The sequence below is a fragment of the Heteronotia binoei genome, chromosome 10, assembly GCF_032191835.1.
Source record: "Heteronotia binoei isolate CCM8104 ecotype False Entrance Well chromosome 10, APGP_CSIRO_Hbin_v1, whole genome shotgun sequence".
NCBI classification, from domain to species: domain Eukaryota; kingdom Metazoa; phylum Chordata; class Lepidosauria; order Squamata; family Gekkonidae; genus Heteronotia; species Heteronotia binoei.
In genome coordinates this window covers 35,920,184-35,947,654 of record NC_083232.1, presented here as the reverse complement: position 1 = coordinate 35,947,654, position 27,471 = coordinate 35,920,184, and the positions used below count along the sequence as shown (strand labels likewise).

General features: G+C 43.6%; 1 protein-coding gene across 1 annotated transcript in view; it reads left to right on the top strand.

Moving 5' to 3' along the window:
* The window catches only part of PLXDC2 (plexin domain containing 2), a 346,041-nt gene that overhangs the window by 134,070 nt on the left and 184,500 nt on the right, over positions 1–27,471 (top strand). Inside the window, exon 2 of the mRNA XM_060248395.1 lies at positions 7,878–8,089. Within this exon, the coding sequence (XP_060104378.1) occupies positions 7,878–8,089 (212 nt within the window). The remainder of the gene's footprint in view (positions 1–7,877; positions 8,090–27,471) is intronic.

Sequence of the window (27,471 nt, the reverse complement as noted above, 5' to 3'; positions counted from 1 at the left end):
ACAAAATAAATGTGGACTGCCCTGAATTGCCAGCAGGAATGGCAGGATAAAAATGTGATCTCATACTTGCTATGTTTCAGGATTATGCCCTTCGATACAATCCAAAAACGTAATGGCCATTCTGGAACTATCATCTTATTGAAAACTGTAATATGTACTATTATATCCAACCAAGAACAGGTAAATAAATTAAAAATTGTGCTTTGGCACTCCTTTTCTAGGAAATCCTCTAGAAATTCTCTAATTTGTGATCTTAGAAGGAAATGCTTCTAAGATCACAAAAGTGCTGCTGACAGTGCTCAGGGACAAGAGGAGAGACTTTAGTTTTATGTAGACTCTGTGTACATTTTTGAAGAACAGGGAGAAAAAAAATAAAGGGCTTATTTGGTCATCTAGAAACTTGAATGCTTTTTCATGTCTGATTCTAAAATAATGTCTGCATAATGGAAGGTAAAATAAGCACTATTTGCATAATATATATATATATATATATACATGAATGTGTAAGAGTTAAAGTCAAAAGATGCCTTTTCAAACTTCAGATCCTTAAATCTCATCCTTTCTCAAATGTTCATCTGCCACACAGACCTGCCACTAGATGAGAGACTTGAAAGGCATACATAGTGAGGTAATCAAGGTTATCTGTCATCAATTTTTAATTAACCTGGTGCTGCCCATGTTAGCCTTGCCATGCGTGAGAGGACATTGGAGTAGGACATATCATGACTTTATTTACAAAAACAAAAACTTCAAAGGCACCCTGTACTCATAACTCTTCCTGTGAGTTGGATTTAGGGGTAATTTTATCTGGAGACTGGTTAGATTAATTTCCGAAGTAAAACAATTGTGTGTATTTGTAATCAAGAAGGCTGATTTTGTCCTGATAGAATCTTGCACTGTTTGAAAATTTATAATTATGACTCAGCAGTTATGTAACTCATAAGGAATTGGAGTGGAAGGAAAATTTCCTCTTCTCCCAGATCTCCTCTGCAATTGCTTTGACTATGCAACTGATGCCTACCAGTTGGAAGAGAGAAACTGTGGATTATGGGATGGATGCTGCCAAGAACTATCAACAAAATTCCACCTTGGCCCTTGACCTCAAATAGCAAGTTACAAAATTTAATCATAGGGACTGGCAGCCATTTTGCAGCTGCAAGTTTCTGGTGACAACTCCATTTAAAAGAGGCACAGGGGCCCAATTCTGATTGGGACTGTGTTGAGGGAGAAGAGGGGCTCTTGTCTTTCCCAGTACACCATTTTCCTTTGTCCCAGTGGGACAAATGACAGCTCCCAGTTCCATTTTAGCTTGGGAAAACAGCGTGCGTGGAAGGCAGACCTCCCCACCCCCAGCCTTATCAGGATCAGGCTGCCTCAGTGCTTCTAAATGGAGTTGCTACCAGGAACTCACAGCTACAGAGTGGCTGCAAGTCCCTCTGGTGAACTCATGTACTTTGTAACATGTAGTTTGGCTAGGGTTGCCAGGTCTGTGTTGGAAAATGCCTGGAGACTTTGTGGGGTGGGAGAGGATGGGGCTTGGGGTGGGGAGGGGCCTCCGCATGGTACAATGCTCTATAGTCCATCCTTCAAAGCAGCCATTCTTTTCAGGGAAGCTGATCTCTGCTAGCTGGAGATCAGCTGTAGAAGCAGGAGATCTGCAGGCCCTACCTAGAGGCTAGCAACCCTAAGTTTGGCCCTCATTTTGGGAGCTAATGATTGATCCCAATGAAAGTTCCCAAAATTCTTTCACTCCCAGAACTGCTTGAAGCTGGGTGGGAAAGGAATCACACAGCATGTCCTCGGGGTTGGCTGTCAAGGTGGAATGCTGCTTGTAGTTTGGTACTTTAAGTCCATTAAAATTAGGATGCCTCTCTGTTCCTCTCCTGTTAGAATGTAAATAGGCTGCCTATTGTTTACCCCTTCTGAGTAATCTCTCCTTTCCTTGTCACTCTGATGTCTGCAGCCACTTGGATGTCCTTATAATATCATTGGCCAGGCAAGTCAAGGTGACACATCTTCTGTCTCGGAATTCAGTGTGCAATGGAGAATCAGGTGGTCATCTACCAAGGATAGGAAGATATTATTTTGTATTATACATTGTTTTTGTGGTTTCCCATTTCCTAATCATCCTTGGCAATAGGTTCTAGAGAGAATTACTACTTTTTTTGTGTGCAAATATACCCACAGATGCTAAGGACTGGATGGAATGCAAAAGTTCAGCAGTGCAATATTTTCTGTTTTATGTGCAGAGCTACTTATAGGTGAAAGTGAACAAGTGAGACTCTGACCCTGCACATAGTTACATGGGATGAAGGCCATCAGACTCAGTGGGCATTGTTTCCAATAAACACGCAAGGGAAGAAGCTATCTCTTGTACTATGTATGCAAGATAGCGAAGATGAGCAAGCGAAAGATGCATAGCAGAGTGTCCACATTGAGGATGGGGTGGAAGAAAGACACAAAAGAAAAGAAGCTTCTCTCCCAGGCTGTTGATTAGGTAACTTTCAGTAAATTCAGTTACCTGCCACAATCTTGACTTCAGGCCTTTAGTCTACGTATTAGAGACCTGGAGGCGCATTGTGAGCACCAAGTGTATCAGTGATCATCCTGTTAACACTGTCATATCTGTCAGCATTTTGTGATCCAAACCCCTTATTTATGCTCTCAGTGTTGTGATGAGCTCCTCAGGGGAGTGGCACCTTTGGATGGATTTGTGAATGGCAGTTAGATAACATATTCCACTGAGCTGCCCATCTCTCTGAGGCAGCTGAAAATTATATCACAGAGAAATTTACAGCAATTTATTCAAGGCAAAAATTGTAGGCCTTCTAGGGAAAAGGAGACATACACTTCAGCTCTTGGTTAAGGAATGTAATTTGTTGGCACTCTGTTTCTATAGATGGCCATGATGTGGGAAGTATTCAGCAGTATTTATTTACTGGGGTTAAGTGTTGATCATAGATTTGATGTGATGTTCAGTAAACTGATTTCCAGTTAGGCTTGCCAATCCCCAGGTCCCAGTGGAAGTTCTTCCACTTTCCCAGGCTCCTTCCTGCCCCCAGTCAGCTGGCCAGTGGGGGGGAAGCTCCGCCCCCAGAGGACCATGTGCCTTTCCACCTCCAGAGGCTTCAGTCTCCGATTGAAAGGCTTCCTCTTGGGATGGGGTGTCTGTGTTACTTTGAAGAAGTTGGCAGCAACTCGTGAGTAGAGAGGCCAATCCCTCACTTCAGAGTCGCCAGAAACGGGGGGAGGGAAATGTCCGCTGAACACTTCATTATTCCTTATGTGGAGATCGATTCTCATAGGTAGAGGCACCAGAGTTTCAGTATAGTATCTAGTGCCTCTCCCCAAAGTACCCCCCAAGTTTCAAAACGATTGGACCAGGGAGTCCAATTCTATGAGCCCCAGAAGAAGGTGCCCCTATCCTTCATTATTTCCTATGGAAGGAAGACATTTAAAAAGGTGTGCTGTCCCTTTAAATGTGATAGCCAGAACTCCCTTGGAGTTCAATTATGCTTGTCACACCCTTGTTCCTGGCTCCGCACCCAATGTCTCCTGGCTCCATCCCCAAAGTCCCCAGATATTTCTTGAATTGGACTTGGCAACTCTATTTCCAGTGCTATATCATTGTACTTAGTTGTTCTAAAGCTGCTACGGCCATTTTCTTTTTGTGAGATAATTACAGCTAGTGTGCACTTCTCTGGTTGCCCTCACTGGTGGAAATTCACAAGTACAGTATACCTTTTAAAAACAAGATTGTCCAGTCAGTCAGTTAAATTTATTACGATCAAAGATCAGAAAATACATTGAGATATTCTCTCGGCTTGACTTTGCGAACGAAGATTTAAGAAGGGTGCAGTAGTCCACGTCTGCTGCAGGCTCGCTGGTGGCTGACAAGACCAATGCGGGACAGGAGATCTGGCCACAGTGGCTGCAGGCAAAAGTCTGATTTGGGGTTGGTGCTGTAGCAGTGCGATTCTTCCTCAATCTCCTTTTGTCCTCAAGACCAGATATGAATTAACTACAAAACCAGTTAGTTCAGATAGAAAAATAGCTGAATAATACTGAAATGGATTTAAAATTTTCTAAGAAACATTAATCTTCTGCTTTTCTGAAGTTCTTAACCAACATCTTATGATTGCCTTTCATTTTCTCTTTTGAACGTAAGATGATTTCACTCCCATTTAACTGTAGAAAACAACAGCTTTAAGATCTTTGAGCGCTGATCTGAATATTATGTATTGCTATGTAGAAGCTGTAGGGGGGGAATGCTTTCTTCTGGCTTTGTAAACTACTCCCCATAAAGATTGGCTGATTGCATAGATGGTCAGTTGAGATAGAATATTGCCAGTTTATTCAAGATGAAGGGTGTAACAGTCAAATCAAGTTAGTCAAATCGGGCTGTTGAGTACAACACACAGGGGTGGAATTCTAGCAGGAGCTCCTTTGCATATTAAGCCACACACCTCTGATGTGGCCAATCTTACAAGAGCTTACAAGGCTCCTTTTTGTAAGCTCTGGGAGGATTGGCTACATCAGGGATGTGTGGTCTGATATGCAAAGGAGCTCTTGCTAGAATGCCACCCCTGAAACGCGGATCTTTCCACTAGGAAGACCAGAAGTCCCATACAAAAGGGAGGTGTGTTCACCCTCTTCTGCTCCTGGAATGAGTAAAATCTGATTGGTTCTTTCCCTGTCAGGGACAAAAAGGCGGAGATGGTCCTTAGGCAAGCTCTACTGGGAAATCCATCTTCAGGTTTTGACTTAGCTGTTGAGAAACAAGCTGAAAGGTGACTATAGAATTAGGAGTAGAAGAAGAAGAAGAAGAAGACGACATTGGATTTATATTCCGCCCTCCACTCAAGAGTCTCAGAGCGGCTCACAATCTCCTTTATCTCCCTCCCCCACAACAGACACCCTGTGAGGTGGGTGGGGCTGAGAAGACTCTCATAGCAGCTGCCCTTTCAAGGACAACCTCTGCCAGAGCTATGGCTGACCCAAGGCCATGCCAGCAGGTGCAAGTGGAGGAGTGGGGAATCAAACCTGGTTCTCTCAAATAATTTATTTATTTATTTATATTTATATTAAGATTTATACCCCGCCCTTCTCACCTAAGTGTCTCAGGGCGGCTTACAACATAATAATTCAGACACTTCAGTTTAAAACATTTAAAAATACAATTAACCATAAATTAATAAAAACAAGATAGAATAAAACCGGCGGCCTATAGATACATTTTGTTCCATCCAAGATATTTTTCATTGTCAGTTAATGTCATAGGCCTGCCGGAAGAGGGCTGTCTTACAGGCCCTGCGGAATTGCCCTAGATCCCCCAGGGCCCGCATCTCTTCCGGCAGCTGGTTCCACCAATAAGGTGCCGTTATTGAGAAGGCCCGATCCCTGGTGGCCTCCTTTGGCCCGGGGACTACCAACAGGTTTTGTGAACCTGAGCGTAGTACTCTCTGGGGAACGTGTGGGGAGAGGCGGTCCCTAAGGTAGGCAGGTCCTAGGCCATATAGGGCTTTAAAGGTAATGACCACACCTTGTACCGGACTCGGAATATTACTGGCATCCAGTGCAGACCCTGGAGCCCCGGCCGAATGTGCTCCCGTCTTGGGAGCCCTAATAACAGCCGGGCAGCAGCGTTCTGCACTAACTGCAGTTTCCGGGTCCGGCACAAGGGTAGCCCCATGTAGAGGGCATTACAGTAGTCCAGCCTCGAGGTGACCGTAGCATGAATCACTGTTGCCAGGTCGTCACGTTCCAGGAAGGGGGGCCAACTGCCTCGCCCGCCTAAGATGAAAAAAAGCGGACTTGGCAGTGGCTGCTATCTGAGCCTCCATCGTCAATGAAGGCTCCAACAGCACCCCCAGGCTCTTGACCCTGCCCGACGCTGTTAACGGAGCGCCGTCAAAAACTGGCAGGGGGATTTCCCTTCCCGGGCCGCAGCGACCCAAGCAAAGGACCTCTGTCTTCGCCGGGTTCAACTTCAGCCCGCTCAGCCTAAGCCACCTAGCCACTGCCTGTAACGCCCGGTCCAGATTTTCTGGGGCGCAGGCGGGCCGGCCGTCCATAAGCAGATAGAGCTGGGTGTCATCAGCATATTGATGGCAACCCAGCCCATACCCTCGGGCCATCTGGGCAAGGGGGCGCATATAGATGTTAAATAACATCGGGGAAAGCACCGCCCCTTGAGGCACCCCGCAATCAAGCGTGTGTCTCCGGGACAGTTCCTCCCCAATCGCCACCCTTTGTCCCCGACCGTCAAGGAAAGAGGAAAGCCATTGCAAGGCCAACCCCTGAATCCCTGTGTCGGCAAGGCGGCAGGCCAGAAGCCGATGGTCGACCATATCGAACGCTGCCGATAGGTCCAACAACATCAGCACCGCCGAGCCGCCTTGATCCAGATGTCGCCGAAGGTCATCCACCAGGGCGACCAGCACCGTCTCCGTCCCGTGGCCCGGGCGGAAACCAGACTGGTAAGGGTCAAGGACAGAAGCATCCTCCAGGAAGCTCTGTAGCTGCAACGCCGCTGCCCTCTCTATAAGTTTGCCCAAAAAGGGCAAATTCGATACCGGCCAATAGTGTGCCAATTCGGTCAGATCTAACGTTGTTTTCTTCAAGAGGGGACGGACCACCGCCTCTTTGAGCGCTGATGGAAAATGTCCCTCCAGTAGGGATCTATTTATGATATCCCGTATAGGATATCTTAGCTCCCTCTGGCAGGTCTTAATAAGCCAGGAGGGGCATGGGTCCAATTTACAAGTTGTTGGGCGTGCAGATAGGAGGATCCTGTCAACTTCTTCCAGGCTGAGCGCGCCGAAGCCGTCCAGGACACAATCCGAAGACAGGCACGGAGCCTCAGGTTCACTAACTGTATCTAATGTGGCAGGGAAGTCGGAACGGAGCGATGCGATTTTATCCGCAAAAAAATCCGCAAAAGCCTCACAGCCAATTTCCAATTCATTAAAATTTGGTCTGCCCTGTGGCAGCGTTGTGAGGGTCCGAATTGTATTGAACAGTTGTGCCGGGCGCGAAATTGCGGACGCAATCTCTGCCGCAAAGTAAGTTTTCTTTGCAGCCTTGACTGCCATCTCATAGGACTTCATAACCTCTCTATAAGATGTTCGAGTCGCTTCGTCTCGGGTACGCCGCCATTGCCTCTCTAGTCGTCTGAGTCCTCGTTTCAACCGCCGCAACCCCTGGTTATACCAGGGTGTCGGCCTTGAACGAGGGCGCAGAGGACGCCTAGGCGCGATCTCATCGATGGCCCCGGTGAGCCTATTATTCCAAGACTCCACCAGGTCATCAAGCCCGCACACTTAACCACTACACCAAACTGGCTCTTAGGATTATGAAAGCTGGGCCCACCTATACAACCTGGTGGGATAGACTTATTTCATATCTGGATATATTCTCTGTGTACAATTGCTTTAGTGCATTCATCCTGTAAATTTCATTTTAAGCTGTGACTCATCACTGCAAGTATATGTTTATGAACAGTTTGAATATCAAATCTCTAGGCCAAGTGATAAAAAAGTCAAAATTCTGCTGGGCAAACTGAAAGCCAGAGATATTCTTTTACTCCAAGCCTTAATATCAGGATTGCTTCGTCTTCTGTATGCACTCCATACAGTGATTAAACTCATTTATATGCCTGTCATTGATCAGATATACACAAGTGTTAAAAATAGCCACATAAACTTGATGATAATAAGCATAATATATTGGTGTAGTAAATCAGTAAAGATTCTCTTGTTTGTTATACTGTGAAGTCCCATATAGATCGATGGACACTATAAAATAATTATGAGTGAGAGTAGTTCTTTAATCTCACCATTTGAACCTTTTTAAAAAAAAATCTCTTTGTCAAACAGGCTCATTTTATGAAATGGTTCAGAGCTTCCCACAAGTGGAGGAGAATGTACATGTGGATTTCTACACGTATAACCACAGATGGAAACGGCGTTCAGAGTCTCTCAAGCCAGTGGACACCAACAGAGCCAGTATGGGGCAGGACTCCTCAGAACCTGGAGGTTTCACAGATCTGCTGCTTGATGACACTCATGACAATGCTACACAGATTGAGGTAGAAGACTGTTGAATTCATTTGATTTACTTTGATATCTGCAGTGTGGGGAATGATAATAACCATGCTACAGTCACACCAAGGGATTTAAAAGAAGTCATTCTTTCAATAGATTGGCTTTAGTGAAGCTGATAGCTCGCAATCCAAAGTATGGGCATTTATTCTTGCATGGTTCTATCATAGAAGATATTAAATGTACATGATAGAAATAATGTATGCAATTTACAAAATTTGAGCTGCATGGTAAATACAGATTCTCATACCCAGAGGCACTAAACTTATGTTTCAATTGTCTCTTCTGTTTTCCAGCACTAATCTTGTTAGAATGGAAGATTTCTATCTGTCTCTTTCCTTAGTCAGAGCTCCTTTTCTGTTCTCCATCTGAGGCAATAATCCTTGGTATAGTGGTTGCTAGGAAAGGTGGGGTCATCTCAAGGGTCCAGTTCTTTGATTCTAGATGGAAATGGGAGCCACGACAGAAAGCAAGTCTTGTAGATACTCAAAATGATGTCCCCATTCAGATACTCAAAGTGATGTCCCCAACACAGTGACCCCCATCCCTGATTTAAAAGGCACATTTACATGTGCACATCTGGACCCTGAGCTGCAAACGTACTCACCTCATTTCCAGCTGCCTCAGCTCCACCTCAAAAAGCCACCAGGTACTTCCCAGTGGCAAACTGCTGAAGCACTTGCATGGCACATTTCTGGGCCATCTGAATGGCCATGGAGCACCATGCAAGCACCATGCAAGTGGACGAGCAGTGTGACTGCTCCTCTGGTTGGGTGCAGCCCATGCCATCTGCTCATGGCAGAGCACCTCAAACTGTGCTGGCTTTTCTTTTTTAAGCCAAGAAGCTTCTCCACCATTAGCTGACTGTCTGAATCCACCCTTGGTGTATGCAGTAAGAGGTGAGAAACCCAACAGATTATTCTCCCCTTTCTTTTGATTGTTCTGCCCTGGGATATTGATAAACAACATCACTAGTAGAAACTGTCTTTGTTTTTTCTTGCTTGGAAAGTTATGGGAATACTTTTATCCTTCTTTTTAAATCTTCTTTGTCATTCTAGCAACCCCATAAAATAGAACAGGGGTGTGGTCACATGTACCATTAGTGATGACACAGCTCCGTCTGGCTGATGGATTAAATGTGTTCGTTCAGACATCCACATCTGGCAATCGAGCGTCATCGGGGGTCATTCAGGCTTGCTACGCATGAATGGTGCATTAATTTAACAGCACAGAAAGTCCGGCCCTTTTTCAAAACAGTGGCACAAGATCGGCTTTTTGTTGTTTGGACAGCTCACGCATGATATTGCCTCCCACCTTTAAAAAAAAAAAAAAAAAGCCCCAGCAGACATGCGCATTGCCAGATCATCTGGGAATCTGAAGTGACGCTTCTGCTTCTCCAATCAACACGGGATCGGGGCGGGGGGGAACTTTATCCCACTATTCAGAACAGGAAAAGATTTTTTTTTTTCAATGTGGAGGATTTCAAGATACCATTGTCACTGCCAATTTCTAGGAAAATAATTCCTGGCAGTTCCTTGGTTTGGATCGGCAACTTTAATTCTGGAAACTTTCCCCCTTCCCCCCTGCCTCTGAAGCAATGTTTGATTTCCCAGCTCCAAACAGTTGAGCGCATGTTCAATGGACCACCCCCTCCCAGAAGTCACCATCTGATTACGCATGCTCCAAGAAAAGAGCATGATAGTATTGGATGTCTGATCGCGCAACAACAGAATGAATCGCATTCTTGGATGCTCATCTGAACTGCCCTGCATCGAATCAATATTCAGCAGTTCAGATTTGAGCGCTACACACCCGCTTTTAATGGTAGGTGTGACCGCACCCCAGGGGTGGCCAACGGTAGCTCTCCAGATGTTTTTTGCCTACAACTCCCATCAGCCCCAGCCATCAGCTGTGCTGGCTGGGGCTGATGGGAGTTGTAGGCAAAAAACATCTGGAGAGCTACCGTTGGCCACCCCTGAGATAGCTCACCATAATTCCCTCTTTAGAATTTGATATAAACAAAGACCAGAGCTCCCTAATTTCTCATATTCTGAGAGTAAATTGGAGAGCAACTTTCCTGGATTAAAATTCAGAATTTCTGCCCTTACGCTTAAAAAAATTAATGCTTTCTTTTCAGTTTTCATCATATCGGCTTTATGGTGTAGTACATAACAAAGTCACTAACAGAGCAAACCTGAGCAAAGCTGCATCCTTTTAAGCCAGTTGACTTCAGAGAACATAGAAGAGTCTAACTCTTTTCAGGAGTACGCTGTAATTTGTAATCAAATGTTAGTTCATGTTTGATTAAATGCTATATTTGACCTGACTTCTGAAATGTTAGTCCCATTTGTTCTCTTAATGTGATTTCTCAGACATATTTATGCTTCTCAATTTCTTGCCAAAAATGAAATAGTGATGTTAGATTTAGGCACTGCTTTTGATAAAATTGATCATGGTATCTTATTACATTGGTAATTGATGTACCACTTTGCTGGTTTAAATATTTTTATCTGGTAAGACACATAAAATGGTTATTGGAAGACTTGGCTTTTAAATTGTCGCTTATCATCATGCTGTTCAGCATTTACAGATAATTATTTTATTTACTTATTTATAAATAATTTTGTGCTTCCTCTCCAAAGACCTGCTTTAAACAGCTCACAAGTAAAAACAGTGTGATAAAATCAGAAAAACAACATGTTATCAGTGTTTAAAACAAGCTAGAGGCATAAAAACAGCAGAAGCCTAAAATTAAATCTATAAAACAGCCCTCAAGCTAAAAGCATTTTACTGAAACCCAACAGGATACAGCTCTTGAATTAAACCTATGACTGAGATCATCAAGACCTTTGGGGTTGACTGTTATTAATATGTTCATGAACCCCCAGGTCTTTATGTCTTTTAACTAAGCCTCCAGATACAGCTGTCTCTATACTGTTGTGTGCAAGAGGTAATCAACCGGGTGTGAAAGAAGAAGCTGAAACTTAATCCATACAAGATGGAAGTGATGGTGGTTGGTAGATCTGATGGTTTTTGCATTGTTAACAGAAAATGCTGATGTTTGATATGGAATTGGTAGATTTTTAAAATTTTACTGTAGTTTTTTCACATTGATTTTATGTAAAAGTTTGATCAATTAGATGCCTTGAATAAATGGTGCGTGTGTGTGTGGCGTGTGTGTGTTTGATTTTTTTTAAAAAAAAACATTTATTTATCATAGACTTGGCTACAAGTTGTCCTTTGTAGCTGAAGGTAGTAGTGTGTTTCTTGTTTCTCTGTAGATATTTCCTAAAATATGTATGTGAAGATTCAGCTGATGGGCTGCCTCTGTGGAGGGATACAACTAACTTTTCACATTTTCCCAATTTTCTTCCTCCATTAAGCATGTTTAGCTTGTTGTGAGCTTGCTTTTTTGCTTGTTTTGGGTGAGTAGAAATATTTTAAAGTATTTTTTCAGTTGAGTACTTTTTGTGAGAGGCTGATGTCTCACTTCATTCAATGGTACTAGTTCTCAGGTATTTTTTTTGTCTCATGTGCATTTAATTTAAAGCTCACTTCAGTATTCAGGCTAGATTCCTTGGCTGGGGAGTCTTTCTGATTCTGCCTGCGTGCTCTCACTCTCTCTGTCTTTCTGTCTCTCTCTGTCTCTCTCTCTCTCTCTCTTCACTGTATGCTGTTGTAATCTACACAGTGAAGATAGTAGCTCAAGTAAAGATTGTGGAGAGCCAGTTTGGTGTAGTGGTTAAGTGTGCGGACTCTTATCTGGGAGAACCGGGTTTGATTCCCCTCTCCTCCACTTGCACCTGCTAGCATGGCCTTGGGTCAGCCATAGCTCTGTCAGAGGTTGTCCTTGAAAAGGCAGCTGCTGTGAGAGCCCTCTCCAGCCCCACCCACCTCACAGGGTGTCTGTTGTGGGGGAAGAAGGTAAAGGAGATTGTGAGCCGCTCTGAGACTCTTCGGAGTGGAGGGCGGGATATAAATCCAATATCTTCTTCTTCTTAAAATCTGTTTTTTAATAAGCCTGTCCCTTTTTACTGCTTCTTAGCTAATCCTTTAACATTGATATTATTATGATGGGAGGGGGTCTATGGAGGCAAAAGTATATAATGTAGTTTGACGTAGTGGTTAAGAACTGTGGACTCTTATCTGGAAAACTGGGTTTGATTCCCCACTTCTACACATGCAGCTTCTGGGTGACCTTGGGTCAGTCACAGTTGTGTCAGAGCTGTCTTTTCAAGAACAAAGAGCTTTCTCGGCCCCACCTACCTCACAAGGTATCTGTTGTGGGGAGAGGAACGGAAGGAGATTGTAAGTTGCTCCTCTGAGACTCTGAGTGGAGCCATGGGGAATCTTTGTCTGTAGGTCCATGGTGGCTCTTGGCAGCCCTGTGAAGATGTTTTCTAAGCCAGTTCATGTTTTCTTCTTAGACATCAGCAAAGGTAATTGGAGCAAACGTATCAACCATAACTGTCACTTCCAGTTAAGGTACCTGTGACTTACCTCCTTGGCTATAACAATGGAAGGTGAAAGCAGGACCACATTATGACTTTCATAAGCCCTAAGCAAAGCCGGCATGTGAAGAGTCAGCAAGGTAGGTGGCGACCTAGGGCACAACTTCACCATGGAGGAGTGGATGCCCCCTCCCCGTCCCCACTTGCACTGACTCTGACTTGTCCTTCCTTCACTCTGATCCAAGCAAAGAAAGAATGAGGTACCCCTGCCCAGCTGCCTTCAAAGTGGGAGAAGGCTGAGGCGGGGGGTTGGAGCGTTTTTCCTTCACTAGATTGGAGCAAAGGAAGAATGAGGCAGTCCCTGCTCAGCCAGTTTGGTGTAGTGGTTAAGTGTGTGGACTCTTATCTGGGAGAACCGGGTTTGATTCCCCACTCCTCCACTTGCACCTGCTGGAATGGCCTTGGGTCAGCCAGAGCTCTGGCAGAAGTTGTCCTTGAAAGGGCAGCTGCTGGGAGAGCCCTCTTCAGCCCCACCCACCTCACAGGGTGTCTGTTGTGGGGGAGGAAGGTAAAGGAGATTGTGAGTCGCTCTGAGACTCTTCGGAGTGGAGGGCGGGATATAAATCCAATATCTTCTTCTTCTTCAGCTGTGTCTCAAGCAAGAGAGGGATGTATGGGGGGGAGGGCGGTGGAGCGTCCTTCTTCGCTTGATCCGAGCGAAGGAAGAACAAGGCAGGCAGCCCCTACTCAGCTCCCTGTGAAACAGGCAGGGGTACGCTGCCATGATGATGTCACTTTCGGGTTATGTTATCACACCACGCACGCAAAACGCCCGTGGTTGGTGGGCAAAACTCCTAGCCTGACCCTAAACACTTTTGCCTTCATGGGCTCAAATACTTCAACATTTTCTTCTTTAAGCAAAATGTAATAGATTTTTGTGAGCCTTAAACATTTCATTTTTTTCTGCTGTGATAAGAAGTAAGTAAGTAAAGTAAAATTTTATTTGTATCCCGCCCTCCCCCGCCAAGCAGGCTCAGGGCAGCTAACAACAGGAAAAAAACAAGAAAATTAAAACATTTTCTTTGACCCTAAAATCTTCTGATTTTAAAAGAAATTTAAACAGTTTCATGGTCCCCTAAAAGTATCTTGGGCACTGTGCCTAATGGATAAATTGGCCCTGGGTAGAAATGTTCTTTATTCTTCACTGTATTTTGGGACAGAATACTGATTGTACATTTAGCCTTGTCTCTTGGATCTGTAAGTACTAGTGTCTTGATTTCTTTAAAAACAGTGAAACCTGGTATTCCAGATCAGCATATAGCCCAATATGAATGCTGGATGGAATCATCAGAATTAAGGTGAAACCCAGATAACTAGGCCTTTGGCAACCTTGTCTACGTTTCATAGAAGAAGAAGAAGATATAGGATTTATATCCTGCCTTATACTCTGAATCTCAGGGTCTCAGATTGATCACAATCTCCTTTACCTTCCCCCTCCCCCCAAAACAGACACTCTTGTGATAGGGCTGCCAAGTTCCCAGGCCAGGCAGGGATTCTCCTGCCTTGGAGTTCCCAACCCACCAGCCCACATTGGGCAGGTGAGGGGATCCAATGTCACCAGCACAATGATGTCACTCAGAAGTGACATCATCGCACTGGCAACATCGTGTGCCGGCCACTCTAGGAGCATCCAGGAAAACTCTGTGGGTTTCCTAGACAGTCTAGCAATTTGGAAGGAAAACTCTATGACAACCCTACCCTGTGAGGTAGGTGGGGCTGAGAGAGCTCTTACAGCAGCTGCCCTTTCAAGGAGAACTCCTACAACAGCTATGACTGGCCCAAGGCCATTCCAGCAGCTGCAAGGGGAATCAAACCCAGTTTTCCCAGATAAAAGTCCGTGCACTTAACCACTACACCAAACTGGCCCTCGACCATACATAACAGAACAACCATACATAACAGAAAACATAACTGGTCAGTTAAGCTCAGTTATAATTTTAAAAATTAAGCACTAGAAAAAGCAGACAGCAATCAGTGGGGAGAAAAATCTTCCTTTTGCCTTAAAATCTTTGAGTAATTGGATTTCAAAGCAGTTTCTATTCTTGCCTTCCCTCCTTCAAAATTAAAATAGCTCAGATTCCCTTCATAATTCAGTTCACACTCAACAATTACTCAGTTACAGAATAAAAGGAAATAAAATAATAAGCAACAGTCCTGTTTAAGCACACAAAAATGGTGGTTATAAATGTAACTCTGTACAGAGTAAGAATTAGTTTTCTTAAATAAATCAGAATAGACAGACATTATAATTGTGGTAGAAGGGATATGAACACACATCATCTGCCCTGAAAATAAATCTACTTAATACATATTTATATTGCCATTCCTTGAGGAGAATTCATGGTTTTTCTTTCCTTATTTTTCTTCCCTACAGCCTAGAAATTTGGGGAGAGAGCTTGGTGCGCTTGTGATGTTTGCATGTTGATATCACTTACAGTAAAAACCTGAAGTGATCTCTTTACTGACTTTACTTGAAGTGATTTACCCTGTTACATTTACACAAATGCTATGGGTTTAGCATAGAATTTTTTTCCAAACTGCTAGAGTGTCCACTGTACCACTTCTGGTTTGTTCTGGAAGTGACATCAGCTTGCTGGCGCAGTGCTGGCATATATTCCATTTCCTCCCGCTGGCACCAGGCATCAGTAGCAAAAAACAGGGATGCTCTGAGGTCTCCCACTATAGCAAGAGGCCTGGCATCCCTACAGCAACCCTGTGATTAGGCTAGACTGGGAGAGTGACTGGCCCAAGGTCATACAGCAAGTTTGATGGGAGAATTGGAATTTAAACCCAGGTCTCCCAAATCCTACTCCACCAATCTGGTATGGAAAATAAATATTTTGGAATGTAGTGAATGTGTATTGAAACCAGTTCATCAGACTGCAGATATCATCACTCTTACAGAAGTAGGTTTCCATAGTCAAACATACTGACAATAATGACTGCGCAGTCTTAGCCTCCCCCCCCCCTTAAAGAGCCAGGCACATGTGTTGTTGAAAAGATGAGATTCTGGAGATCAATTGCTGGTCACCTGGGGGCAGTTTCTAGATGCCAGAGGCAGCTAGCTGATCTGTAGAGCCGCATCATACATGAGGAATGTGTAAAGCAATATTGTGGCTCAAAAGAGTGAGTGTTTTTTATGGGAAATGGTTGCTAAAGAATGCCTTATTATCCGTGCTAATCACAAACACAGGGTGTTCTTTTACAGAAAATCATTCTGTAGCCAAGAGTAAGTGTTATAATTATCTGGGGATAGAGCATTTTCCTTGAGAAGATTACTGTTCAATAATTAAATGGCAGTGAAAATGGAATCTACTCCTGAGCATAATATGTTGGTGCTTTGAATAAAATTTCAGTGGAAATGGTTAGACCATTTGGTAATTGAATGCACAGATTTTTCGTGTTATTCCTAGAGGACTACAAAAACAAATTTGCCGTTTTCTTTTTAGAAAATTATTCTGCTATTGCCAAAGAGTCCCAGGTGTTACATTAAATTGTTTTCATTCAAGCTTTTCAAGAGTTTATTCCAGAAAATTACCTTGCCATTAAGTAGAGAATACAATTTATTCCATGCCTAATCAAATTCTCTATGTTCAGACAATGAGAATAGTCTTTTTGGGGGGTGAGGAGGCAGTTCTAGCCTCACTGCCATAGACGTGGAAAAGCCTTTTGAAAGCAGTCTGATTTTCCAGATGTTAATCAGAAGCAAATGTAATTCACAGGTTGTTCCAGCACCTAATTCATTTTCTTTTTTTTAATTTCTTTTTTAAAAAAGAAGCATCAGAAGGTGAAATGTGAACAGTTTTCTCATCCCACTAAATCAAAATCTGGACTTTGGCATTTTGAGTGTAAACCTGGCAGTTAACATAGATTTTTTTTTTTTGCAGATTTGCTTATAACCAATGATGTCATTGGTGTTGGGCAGCCACTGGTATTGGACACCACACTGTTTTGTTTTCCTCTAGATTTTTTTCACTATTGACTTTATGTGTTGGTGTGCTAATAGTACATAAGTACTGGCACATGTACTTAGTTAGGAGATCTGATTTAACTAGCCCTAATTTTGTTATGGCAGACTCTGCATGGAGTTGAACCAGCCAAAGTTCTTCAGAACACTGTCTGACAAATATTATCATGAAATTATATTGAAGGAATTTATAACATCAGTGAAAATCTTATTTTACTCAATATTGTTACCCAAACTGGATCCAAAGAAGGAGAAAATTAGCTTTAAAAGGGTTCCAGAAAGAAATAACAAATGGTCTTGTAAGTCTGTTTACACTAAGGTAGATCTCAGCAGGAATAGCCCAAAATAAAGTTATGAAGAAAGAGAGTAAGAGGTAGAAATTGTAGACACAAACAATTTTATTGTATACAAAATAAAATAAGGAGTAAAAAATGTAAAGAACCTGCTCTCAGCACCTAAGAACTAATTCCCTAAGTAACCACACATGCACACACACATCAGCAAGAGGGACACACTTATAAAAGGCAGGAGGGAGGAAATTGGGAAGTTTTAGGGAAGGGGCTTACAACCTTAAATCTGGAGTTTGAGATCTGGGGCAGATGCAGCTGAGGTCCAAGGAGCAGAGCAACAAGTAGGAAAAGGGGGGAAGCATGCACATTGTAGAAGGGGTTCTTATAAGGGAACCAGTGTTCTGACCTGCAGAGACCTGGACCAGGGAATCTGAGAAAACCATTTGCAAGCACCTGGTGTCTTCCTGTTATGGGCAGAAGATCCCTGGGTAGATGGGGTTTGGCTATCCTGGCTTTAAATTGGGTCAAGATAAAAAAAAGTTTGAATCTCACTGGCTGATTTTAGTTAACTGTTGTCAGACTTTGGTGAGAAAAGTGGGGAAAATATTTTGATTAGGATATCATGATCCAAATCTGCATGGGCACAAAGAACCTGGGTGAGGCAACATGATTAATATACTTTAATTAGGTTGAAGGGAGCCATTAATAATTACTTTTTAATCTATCCCATATATTACTTTCTACCCACCCCTCCCCCCGTTACTTGACCCCCCACCGGTGTTATATACTTAAAATCTTAATATTAAAGGTACTCTTAATTAATAAGAACCAAAATTAATATCCTCCTCCCTCTTATACTTAGTCATTATCAAAAATTGTCCAATGTCCTTTTATTTTCCACTCTTTTTCAACATATCTTCTGAACTTTTTCCACTCTATCTTAAATACTTCTAAATATAGTCTCTTAAGGTTCTTGTTAACTTGTCCATTTCACTCCATGTCATAACTTTTAAAATCCAATCCCATTTCTATGGTATTTTTTTCTTGCTTCCACAACTGTGCATACAAATGTCCTAGCAGCTGAGAGCAAGTACCAGATTAAAGTTCTATCTTCTTTTGGAAATTTTTCCATTTGTAATCCCAACAGAAAAGTCTCTGCAACTTTGTTAAATTTGTATCCCAAGATCTTAGAAATCTCTTGTTGAATCATCTGCCAATACTTTTTCGCTCTTTCACAAGTCCACCACATATGGTAGAAAGAACCTTCATGTTTTTTACATTTCCAACATCTATCTGGCATCTTATTATTCATCTTTGCCAATTTTTTAGGAGTCATATACCATCTGTACATCATCTTAAAACAATTTTCTTTAATACTCTGACATGTTGAGAGTTTCATAGAGTTCTTCCACAAATATTCCCATGTGTCCATCTGTATTTCTTTATTTACATTAATTGCCCACTTAATCATTTGAGATTTCACTACTTCATCTTCCGTAGACCATTTTAAAAGTAACGTATAGATCTTCGAAATTAATTTTTCATTATCTCCAAAGAACTTTTTCCATTTCTGTTTGTTATCGTCTTATTCCTTCAGTTTTAACATCACTTTCCACTAAACTTTTTATTTGTTGCATTTGAAACCAATCATATTTATTATTCAACTCTTCAGCAGTTTTCAATTCTATTTTACCGCTTTGTATTTTTAGTAATTGATTATATGACATCTCTTTTTCCTCTCCTGTCTCAGCTGTTATTCTTATTACTTCTGCTGGCACTATCCATAGTGGTTTTCTTTTATCGCCATATTTCTTGTACTTCATCCAAATATTTAGTAGATTATTTCTTATATAATGGTGAGAAAAAAAAACATCCAACTTTTTCTTTCCATAGTACATATAAGCGTGCCAGACAAATTTATTTCCATGACCTTCCAACGTTAAAAGTTTTTTATTCAACAGAGTCACCCATTCTTTTATCCACACTAGACAAACTGCTTCATGATATAATCTTAAATTTGGTAGTTGAAATCCTCCTCTTTCTTTAGCATCTGTTAAAACTTTCATTTTAATCCTTGGTTTTTTCCCCGCCCATACAAATTCTGAAATCTTTCTTTGCCGTTTATTAAATTGTTTACTGTCTTTAAACAATCGGAATAGTTTGAAACAAATACATTATTCTCGGCAAAACGTTCATCTTAATTGCAGCTATTCTACCAAGCAATGACAAATTAAGCTTGTTCCATTTTATCATATCTTCGTCCATTTTATGTCATAAGTTTTCATAATTGTTTTTAAACAGATCAATATTCTTCATTGTTATTTCCACACCCAAATATTTTACTTTAAAGGTAACTTCACATCCCATTAATCTCTGCAATTCCTTTTGCTCTATATGTAAAAAATTCTACTCCCAATTGTTTATTCCATAGAAATTTATAATCCTTTTGTCTAATATGCACTTATTGTAAACATATTATATTACAATTTTGTTTTTTTTATCCAATGAAACGTTGCCTTTCTTTTTTGTGGTGAATTTACTCCATTTACATTGCAAGATATCAATTTATAGTCCATCATGGTGCAAATTCTTTATTTTCTTCATAAAATCTACGCAGTTCCTGTGTATTTGTGATTGTAATCCTTTTCCCTTGAAGTTCAAAGCTCAAACCTTCAGGTATTATCCATCTGTACCTCATTCCATTATCACAGTTTTTCTGTCAATTTTTTATATGCCTTTCTGTCAGTTAGCACTTGTCTTGGCAGTTCTTTCATAATTCTTACTCTACTGCCTCCCACTGTCAATGACTTTTCAAAGTTTTTATTCATGATCTTTCCCACCATTTCTTTTGTCATAAATCTTATGAACACATCTCTTGGCAGATTGTTCTTTTTTGCATAGAGTGAATTTACTCTATACATATAGTCATACATATTTCTATTCCCTTCAGGATCTTCCTCCAAAAATTCTGCAATTATTTTTATTATGTATTCTTTCAGGTCTGATTCTTCATCTTCAGCGACACCTCTCAGACGGATCTGGGTTTCCATCAGTTTGCAGTCATGAATTGTCACTTTTTCTTGTAATTTTAACAAGGTGGAGTCGTGTTTTCACTCTCTCTTCCACTTCTTGTACTTTCTTTGTTATTACCACAGTGTCATTTCTGAGATTCTCTATTTCTTTTTTTAATTCTTTCTTTGAGTCCTCAATATCCTTTCTTATTTCTTTTTTAGAAGCAGTTATCATTTCTTTCACCCCCTTCATTATCCTAGCTTCCATTGCATCTAATTGGGCTTGTATTTTCTCTATTGAAGCAGACCTAACACGAGTTTGTTTCGGGTCTGACATGTAAAAAAAGATCAAAAATTTTGATCTCACCAAATTAAATTTGAACAATCAGGTTTGATAAAGTGAAGCTTGCCCTTTCCAGTGCACCCAATTTTGCTGTCCTCTGAGCCTCCCAGGCTCAGATATTAATGTTTAAAGTTTTTATTTCTCCCAAAATGGCGGTCGCAACTTTTGCTTCACTTTAAAAAAAATTCTTTTTTCCCTTTTACCAGCTCAAATCTTCTTATCTACTATCCAACAGTACTAATTTTTTAATTGCCAAATCTGTTAACTCCACAAATTTTTAATGTCCCAGTCACTTTAAAAACAATGTTAAAACTTAGTCCTCCCAACAACAATGGCCACCAATGTTTCTCTCTGGTATTATAATCCTAGAGTAGGCTGTTTACTTCATTGACTTCCTTCTTCTTCCTCCAATACTTCCTGCTTTTCTTGCCTTCAAATCTCGTTTCACTGGTAGAGAAATCTCACGATATCTGACGTATTTCCTGTGTTGACTGTGAACGCTGCAGATCTATGACAATGGAGCTGCCTCCTCAACCACAGATAGACTAAACAATACATTCCTTTCTTCTTTTAACACTGTCTTTTAAGCTTACAAAGTTCAAATTTAGCCCCTTATCTTTTTCTCCTTTCAGGCTTTCAGTATTTCCAACTCCCACCTTTTACTTTTGTTTTGTTTAACTTTAATTAGTCCCGGAGTGAAGAGATAGCAATCAGTACCTTTTTTCCATAGTTTATCCAAATCAACACCAGTCCTTTGTAGATTAGATGTTTAAAATTGTAAAAGAAGGTTTGGATCCTGTTGAGCTTATGTCAAATTAATGACTCTGGAAACTTCTGCAGACGATGAATATGCAACTTCTCTCCGGAGATCCCTCAAAGCCTCAAAGGAGCCCCCCTTGGGACTCCCTTTCAGCCAAGGTAAATCTCCTTAAAGTATCTGTGCATATCTTGGACAATTCTCTAGCTGAGAAATGTAGGCAGAAGGCATTAATTTGCCTTTTACTACCCTGAACAGAAGTGCCACCCTGCCCCCGTTACGGAAAGCAACTCAGCTCGCCATTTTTCAACCCTGGAAGTCACTCAAGTGCCCTTCTTGATTCAATAGAAAAGGAAAAAATGGAACCATGTGTTGGTTAATGAAACAGCAACTTCCTTAGGCTGGACAGACACCTCTGGAGTATCAGGATATTGAGTGATGTCTTCAGTGCTGAAAAATCTTTTGAGCTGGGGGAGGTTGTACTCAATAAGTGTCTAATTCAGCACACCCTTCCTCCTCTTCCTGGGAATTTTCCAGTGTCATGGCTGCACCCAGGCACCTTTATGAGACTTGCCAGGGTTAGGATCCCCTTTGAACTTAGGTTGTAAAAGTGGGTATATATTTTTTTCTGTATCTACAATCACAGGACATAATGAAGAACTTTGAGAAGAGTGGCATATGTCACTGATTGTCAAGGCAATGAATTTTGATTCCCCACCCCCACCTTGGCATTAGATGAAAGTGATGACATTTTAGACCCGCTCAACTACTAATATTTATCAGGGGGATTGATACCAACGTCAGAGTTACAGAAGAGTTACAAGTGCTGCAGAGTTTGAAAGACACTATAACTGCAGAAAATATATTCTTGAATGTGTGTGAATCAATAGAAAATCCTGGTCTGAGTTGGGATAAATTGAAAAGCATCACAACTGATGGTGCAAGAAATATGGGAAATGACATTAGTGTAGTTGCAAGAATCAATAAAGAGATATTGAAATTAAACAGTAGACTTCCCCTGTGATTTCATTGCATTATCTACCAGCAAGCGTTGTGTAGTAAGATTTTTCAGTGAGAAAGTGTTAAGTGTATTGTTGTATCCAGCATTAATTACATCAGGCATCATGGCCTTAGCCATTGTCAGTTTTGAAATTTTCTCTCAGAGATAGATGCAGATGGAGATGTATTGTACCATGCAGAAGTCAGGTGGCTTAGCAGAGGCAAATTCCTCAAACTTTTTTTTCAGTCTTTCTCATGAAAATGATGTTTTTCTCAAGATGAAAGGAAAATGTCATTAAGTACTTTCAGACCCAGGATGGATTTTTGATTTGGCTTTCTTAACTGATAGAGCAGCTGAACACATTGAATATAAGGTTGCAGGGGAAAGGAAAGATTGGGTGTGACATGTTTTCTGAAATGAAAGCTTTTAAAGCATAACTAAACATATTTGTGAAGCAAGTTAGTGAAAGTAACTTTTTAAACTTCTCATGCTGCATGAACTAAAATTTGAGAAGGATGGAAATTTACAATTAAGTGTTGAAAGACACATTAAAGCACTGAACCTATTTCAGGTGGATTTCCGGAACAGATTCACTGATTTCCATAAGCACAGAAAGGAAATAAGAATGTTTCAGAATTAATTTGAAGTGTAGCACAAGAAGATGCAAGTAACTTTGTTCAGATGGAACTAACTGATTTGCTAGCCAGTGATTGTCTTAGAGATATTTACAAAGAAAATAGTCCATTAGATTTTTGTTGTAGTCTTCCTGATACATTTATCAACCTAAAAACATGCTGCAGGCATGTTCAGTCTTTGACACCACATACATCTGTATGAAAATTGCAAAACCCAAGTGTAAGTCAAGACTTACAGATGAACATTTACATGACATTTTAAGGGTGGGTATTACAAATGTTGACTTGGACATTAATGTCTTGGCTAACAGAAAACAGCCACAAAAATCATGACTAGGCAAGCATGGGTAGCTAGATAAAAGGGATTTGACAGTAAAATATTTCCTAAAATGGATTGCATTCAACAGCGCCAGCACTGGGGAGCCGGCACAAGGCTAGCGCCCTAGGCCAGATGCCCCCCACCGCCCCTCGCTTCCTCAGCGAGGGTGCCTTTGGCAGCAGCTGCAGCAGAGCTTTTAGCCGCAGCTTGCACGCACATCATCATTCTACCCCTCATGTCTGTGCTTGGAAGCACAGATGCAATGGGACAGATCAACCGCAAACGTGCAACATGCATGCCTACTGAGGCTAAAAGCCCCTCAGCAGCTGCCGAGCTTGCTATTTCCCTCACTGAGAAAGTGAGGACAAGTGGGAATGCCAAAACTGGTGCCCTCCCCCCAGAGCCGTGCTCCAGGCAGCCAACTCATGCTGCCTAATGGACGCGCTGGCTCTGGCATTCAAGTTAGTATCTTCATTGACCTCTGAATGTTTACTTTTGAGCTAAATAGGTAAGTTAATAATTTTGTTACATTTTGATTTAATATGTGACTTCTTTGGGCACTGGGCACTCTTAATGCAGCCCCTGTGTGCCAAAATGTTGGTGACCCCTGCCCTATAATGTTCATCTTTCCTCGTGGGTGTTAGCAGTTCCTTTTAAATATACGTTTGGGATATTTTTCAGTGTACTTGGGAGGAAATTTGGAAATTCCATCCTACCCTCAAATCTCTTCCTTCAGGATCCTCTGATAGGTCCCCATGGGTTGGGCAGGCAGATTTCCTCTTTTCCTTTTCCATTTAACTGACATCAGGCTAATTTGGAGCCACTTCCTTTTTGTTCTAATTAAAATAATATATTTATGTATAGCTGTGACATCCCTTGCATTAAAAACTTCTTTGTCTCTGGATGGCCTGGTTATGCTGCTTTCATGACAGCTGCTGTACTAGGGGATAGAAGCCTCCTGAAGCCCGCTGCATCGCAGCCTGGCTGAAGGGGAAGTTTTGCCCCCCCTTGGAGGGAGAGCGGAATCTTCAACGCGCTTTTGAGCGCGTCCTGAGGGGGCGGGGCTTCAACGCTGTTGCTGAAGCCCCGCTCGGCGCCGCGGCAGTCTTCCCGGCGTTTTCGGAGGGCTCGCAGCATGTTTGCAAGCTCTTGACGCGTCGGGGCTGTCTGGGCCGCGGAGCCTGTGGAGCGTCTTGTGGAGCGGCTGAGAGGAGCGGAGCGCGTCGCGGGAGCATTTTTCTTGAACAGTTTGATTGCCGGGGCTTGCTGTGTGCCCTGGAGCATTTTTGTCTTGGGGGCTGTTATAGGGTGTTCTTTTGGGTTGGTCTTTTGCAGGGGCTCTAGGAACGTCGCCTTTTGGGGTAAAGAGTAGTCCATTTGGATCCCCCCCCTTTTCCTTGCTTGCTACTGGACTGCCCAGTCTTGGAAGCTAAGCAGGGACGGCCCTGTTTAGCTCTTGGATGGGAAGAAAGGAGAGGTCCCCTGTGCAAGCGCCAGTCGTTTCTGACTCTGCGGGGACGTTGCTTTCACATTTTCATGGCAGAGTTTTTATGGGGTGGTTTCCCCTTGCCTTCCCCAGTCATCTGCACTTTCCCCTTAGCAAGCTGGGGACTAGTTTGGCCGACCTCAAAAGGATGGAGGGTTGAGTCGACCTTGAGCCGGCTGCCTGGGCCCAGCTTCCGCGGGGATTGGGTCGTGGGCGGAGGGCTCAGACTGCAGTGCTGTGGCTCTGCCGCTCTGTGCCACGGGACTGCTGCTTTAGCATAGGAAAGGAAAGGTCCCCTGTGCCAGCACCAGTCGTTTCTGACTCTGCGGGGACGTTGTTTTCACATTTTCATGGCAGAGTTTTTGTGGGGTGGTTTCCCATTGCCTTCCCCAGACAGCTGCACTTTCCCCTTAGCAAGCTGGGGACTAGTTTGGCCGACCTCGAAAGGATGGAGGGTTGAGTCGACCTTGGGCCGGCTGCCTGGGCCCAGCTTCCGCCGGGATCGGGTCGTGGGCGGAGGGCTCAGACTGCAGTGCTGCGGCTCTGCCGCTCTGTGCCACGGGACTGCTGCTTTAGCATAGGAAAGGAAAGGTCCCCTGTGCCAGCACCAGTCGTTTCTGACTCTGCGGGTACGTTGCTTTCACATTTTCATGGCAGAGTTTTTTATGGGGTGGTTTCCCATTGCCTTCCCCAGTCATCTGCACTTTCCCCTTAGCAAGCTGGGGACTGGTTTGGCCGACCTCGAAAGGATGGAGGGTTGAGTCGACCTTGGGCCGGCTGCCTGGGCCCAGCTTCCGCCGGGATCGGGTCGTGGGCGGAGGGCTCAGACTGCAGTGCTGCGGCTCTGCCGCTCTGTGCCACGGGGCTGCTGCTTTAGCATAGGAAAGGAAAGGTCCCCTGTGCAAGCACCAGTCGTTTCCGCCTCTGGGGTGACGTTGCTGTCACAGCGTTTTCATAGCAGACTTTTTTAGGTGCCTTATTCAGGACTGTGGTGCTGTCAGGGGATTGGGTAGCCATTTGACCAGGACTGTGGGGAACGGCAGGGCTGGGCGGCCGTTTTGAGAGGCTGAAATTCGGGGGTGCTGGTAAGAGTACTTCTCCCTGAGGCTGGGTGGCCATTTTTAGCCTTTCTTCTTCTCCCTCATACCTTGTGCTTGGGGCGGCCATTTTGAGGTGCTGTACTTCTCCCTGGTGCTTGGCGGCCATTTTGGCCTTGCTTCTTCTTCATCACACCCTTGCTCTTGGGGTGGCCATTTTACGAGGTGTTTAGGCAGCGGCCATTTTAGAGTCACTGGGGTGGTGGCCATTTTGAGGGCTGTTTTCCTCCTTTTATTCCTTTGCTGGCCTCAGGCTTGGCTAAGCTAGTTAAAGAAAGTCTGCTGTTTGCTGTGCTCTTTGGCAAACATGTCGGGTCGCAAAGGCAGTGGAAAATCAAAAGGGAAACAGCCTGCCCCTAAGGCTCCTAAGCCTCCTTTTAAGCCCCCCCCCCTTCGTCTTCGGACACTGAAGGGGACGATGAAGTTAATGCAGCCATTTTTCAGAGGCTGCGGGCACTTGAGCAGGCATCGGGGTTTCCACCTTCTCAGTTGCCCAAGATGGGTCGGTTGTCCAAGCATGCTTTGCAGGCAGATGTATTGACCCGCTTATCTCTTTTGGAGGGCAGATCTGCTGTAGTTGCTGCTGGAGGAGCTGTGGGGCCTGCTTGCTCTGATGTTGGTGCGGGCACGTCGTCCGGTGCGGGAGGTACTGGATCAGCTTTGGTGCCTGCGTTATCAGCTGGTAAGTCGGGGGAAGGCTCTTTGCCTCATCCTGGGCCTGTGTGGCCTTGGGGGGCTTGGGGGTCTGCTGGTCCTGGTGGGGTGGGTGCTCCATTGGGCAGTGCTGGGGGCTCCTTCTACTCCGGGCTTAGAGCAGCAGAGCAACCGGATGTAACCACAGGGTCAGTTGGTCCTTTGGGTAATTGGCCCGTGGTTGGTCAGCAGAGATCGGCAGCGACTTGGCCTGGAGGTTGGGGTTTCCCATCTCCATACGGGGCAGTCCCCTTTAGTGCTATGCCTTTTGGGGAGGTGGCTCTGCCGCTGGGTGATCACCTGCTGCCTGCCACAAGACAGAAAATCTTATAATGGGAATATGTGGTCGTATTCCCCCCTTTTAATTAGGGAAGTGGAGAAGGGGGACAAGGAGGAGTTGGACGATAAAGAGAAGAAGAAGCTCTGGAAGAGGAAGGTTTATCTGACCTTGGCCAATTGGCTCCCGGGGTTTTTCATATATGCGGGAGTGATAGCTCGTGCGCAGCCCTGGCGGGCCGCCGCGTTGATTCAATATATGGACATCATATACAAGGGGTATACGATGTTCAGCGGCCTGGCCTGGATCCAATATGACCAGGAGTTCAGGATGAGGGCCGCTTTGTACCCTTCACTCCCTTGGGATCGGATTCACCAACAGTGTGGCTGCAGGTGATGTCACCTCAGCTGGCCACAGACGCTGATCTGGAAGCGGCGCCAATGCCCCACGAGCTATGGCTGATTGGAGAGCCGAGGCCTGCAGAGTGTATAGGCTTAGCCATTGTACCTAGCACCAGGAAGTCTTATGAGCGTGCTGTGTGGCAGTTTGAGGACTTTAGGGCTGAGGTAGGGTATCGCATTGTTGGCCCCTCCCAGTGGAGCAGTTGCTCCATTATTGTCTTTCCTTGAGAGGTAAGGGATTGGCCATGCGATCAATTCGGGGACGCATGTCTGCGCTGGCCTTCGCTAGCAAGGCCTTGGGGTTTAAGAGGAATCAGCAGATTTTCGTATTCGAAAGATGCTGGAAGGGTGGTCCTGGGGAGGCTAGGCCTATGCCTGATACTAGGGTCCCTTTGTCTCCTGATATTCTTCGGGGTTTGAAAGGGGGTTTGGAGCGCAGTGTGTGCGTCTCATTTCGAGGCAGTTTTGTTCCATGCAGCCTCTTTGGTACCCCTTTGGGGCTCTGAGGGTTAGTGAACTGGTGGCAAGCTCCAAGAATGATGTTTCGGGTAGGGCGTTGTTATTGAAGGATATTACGTTGCC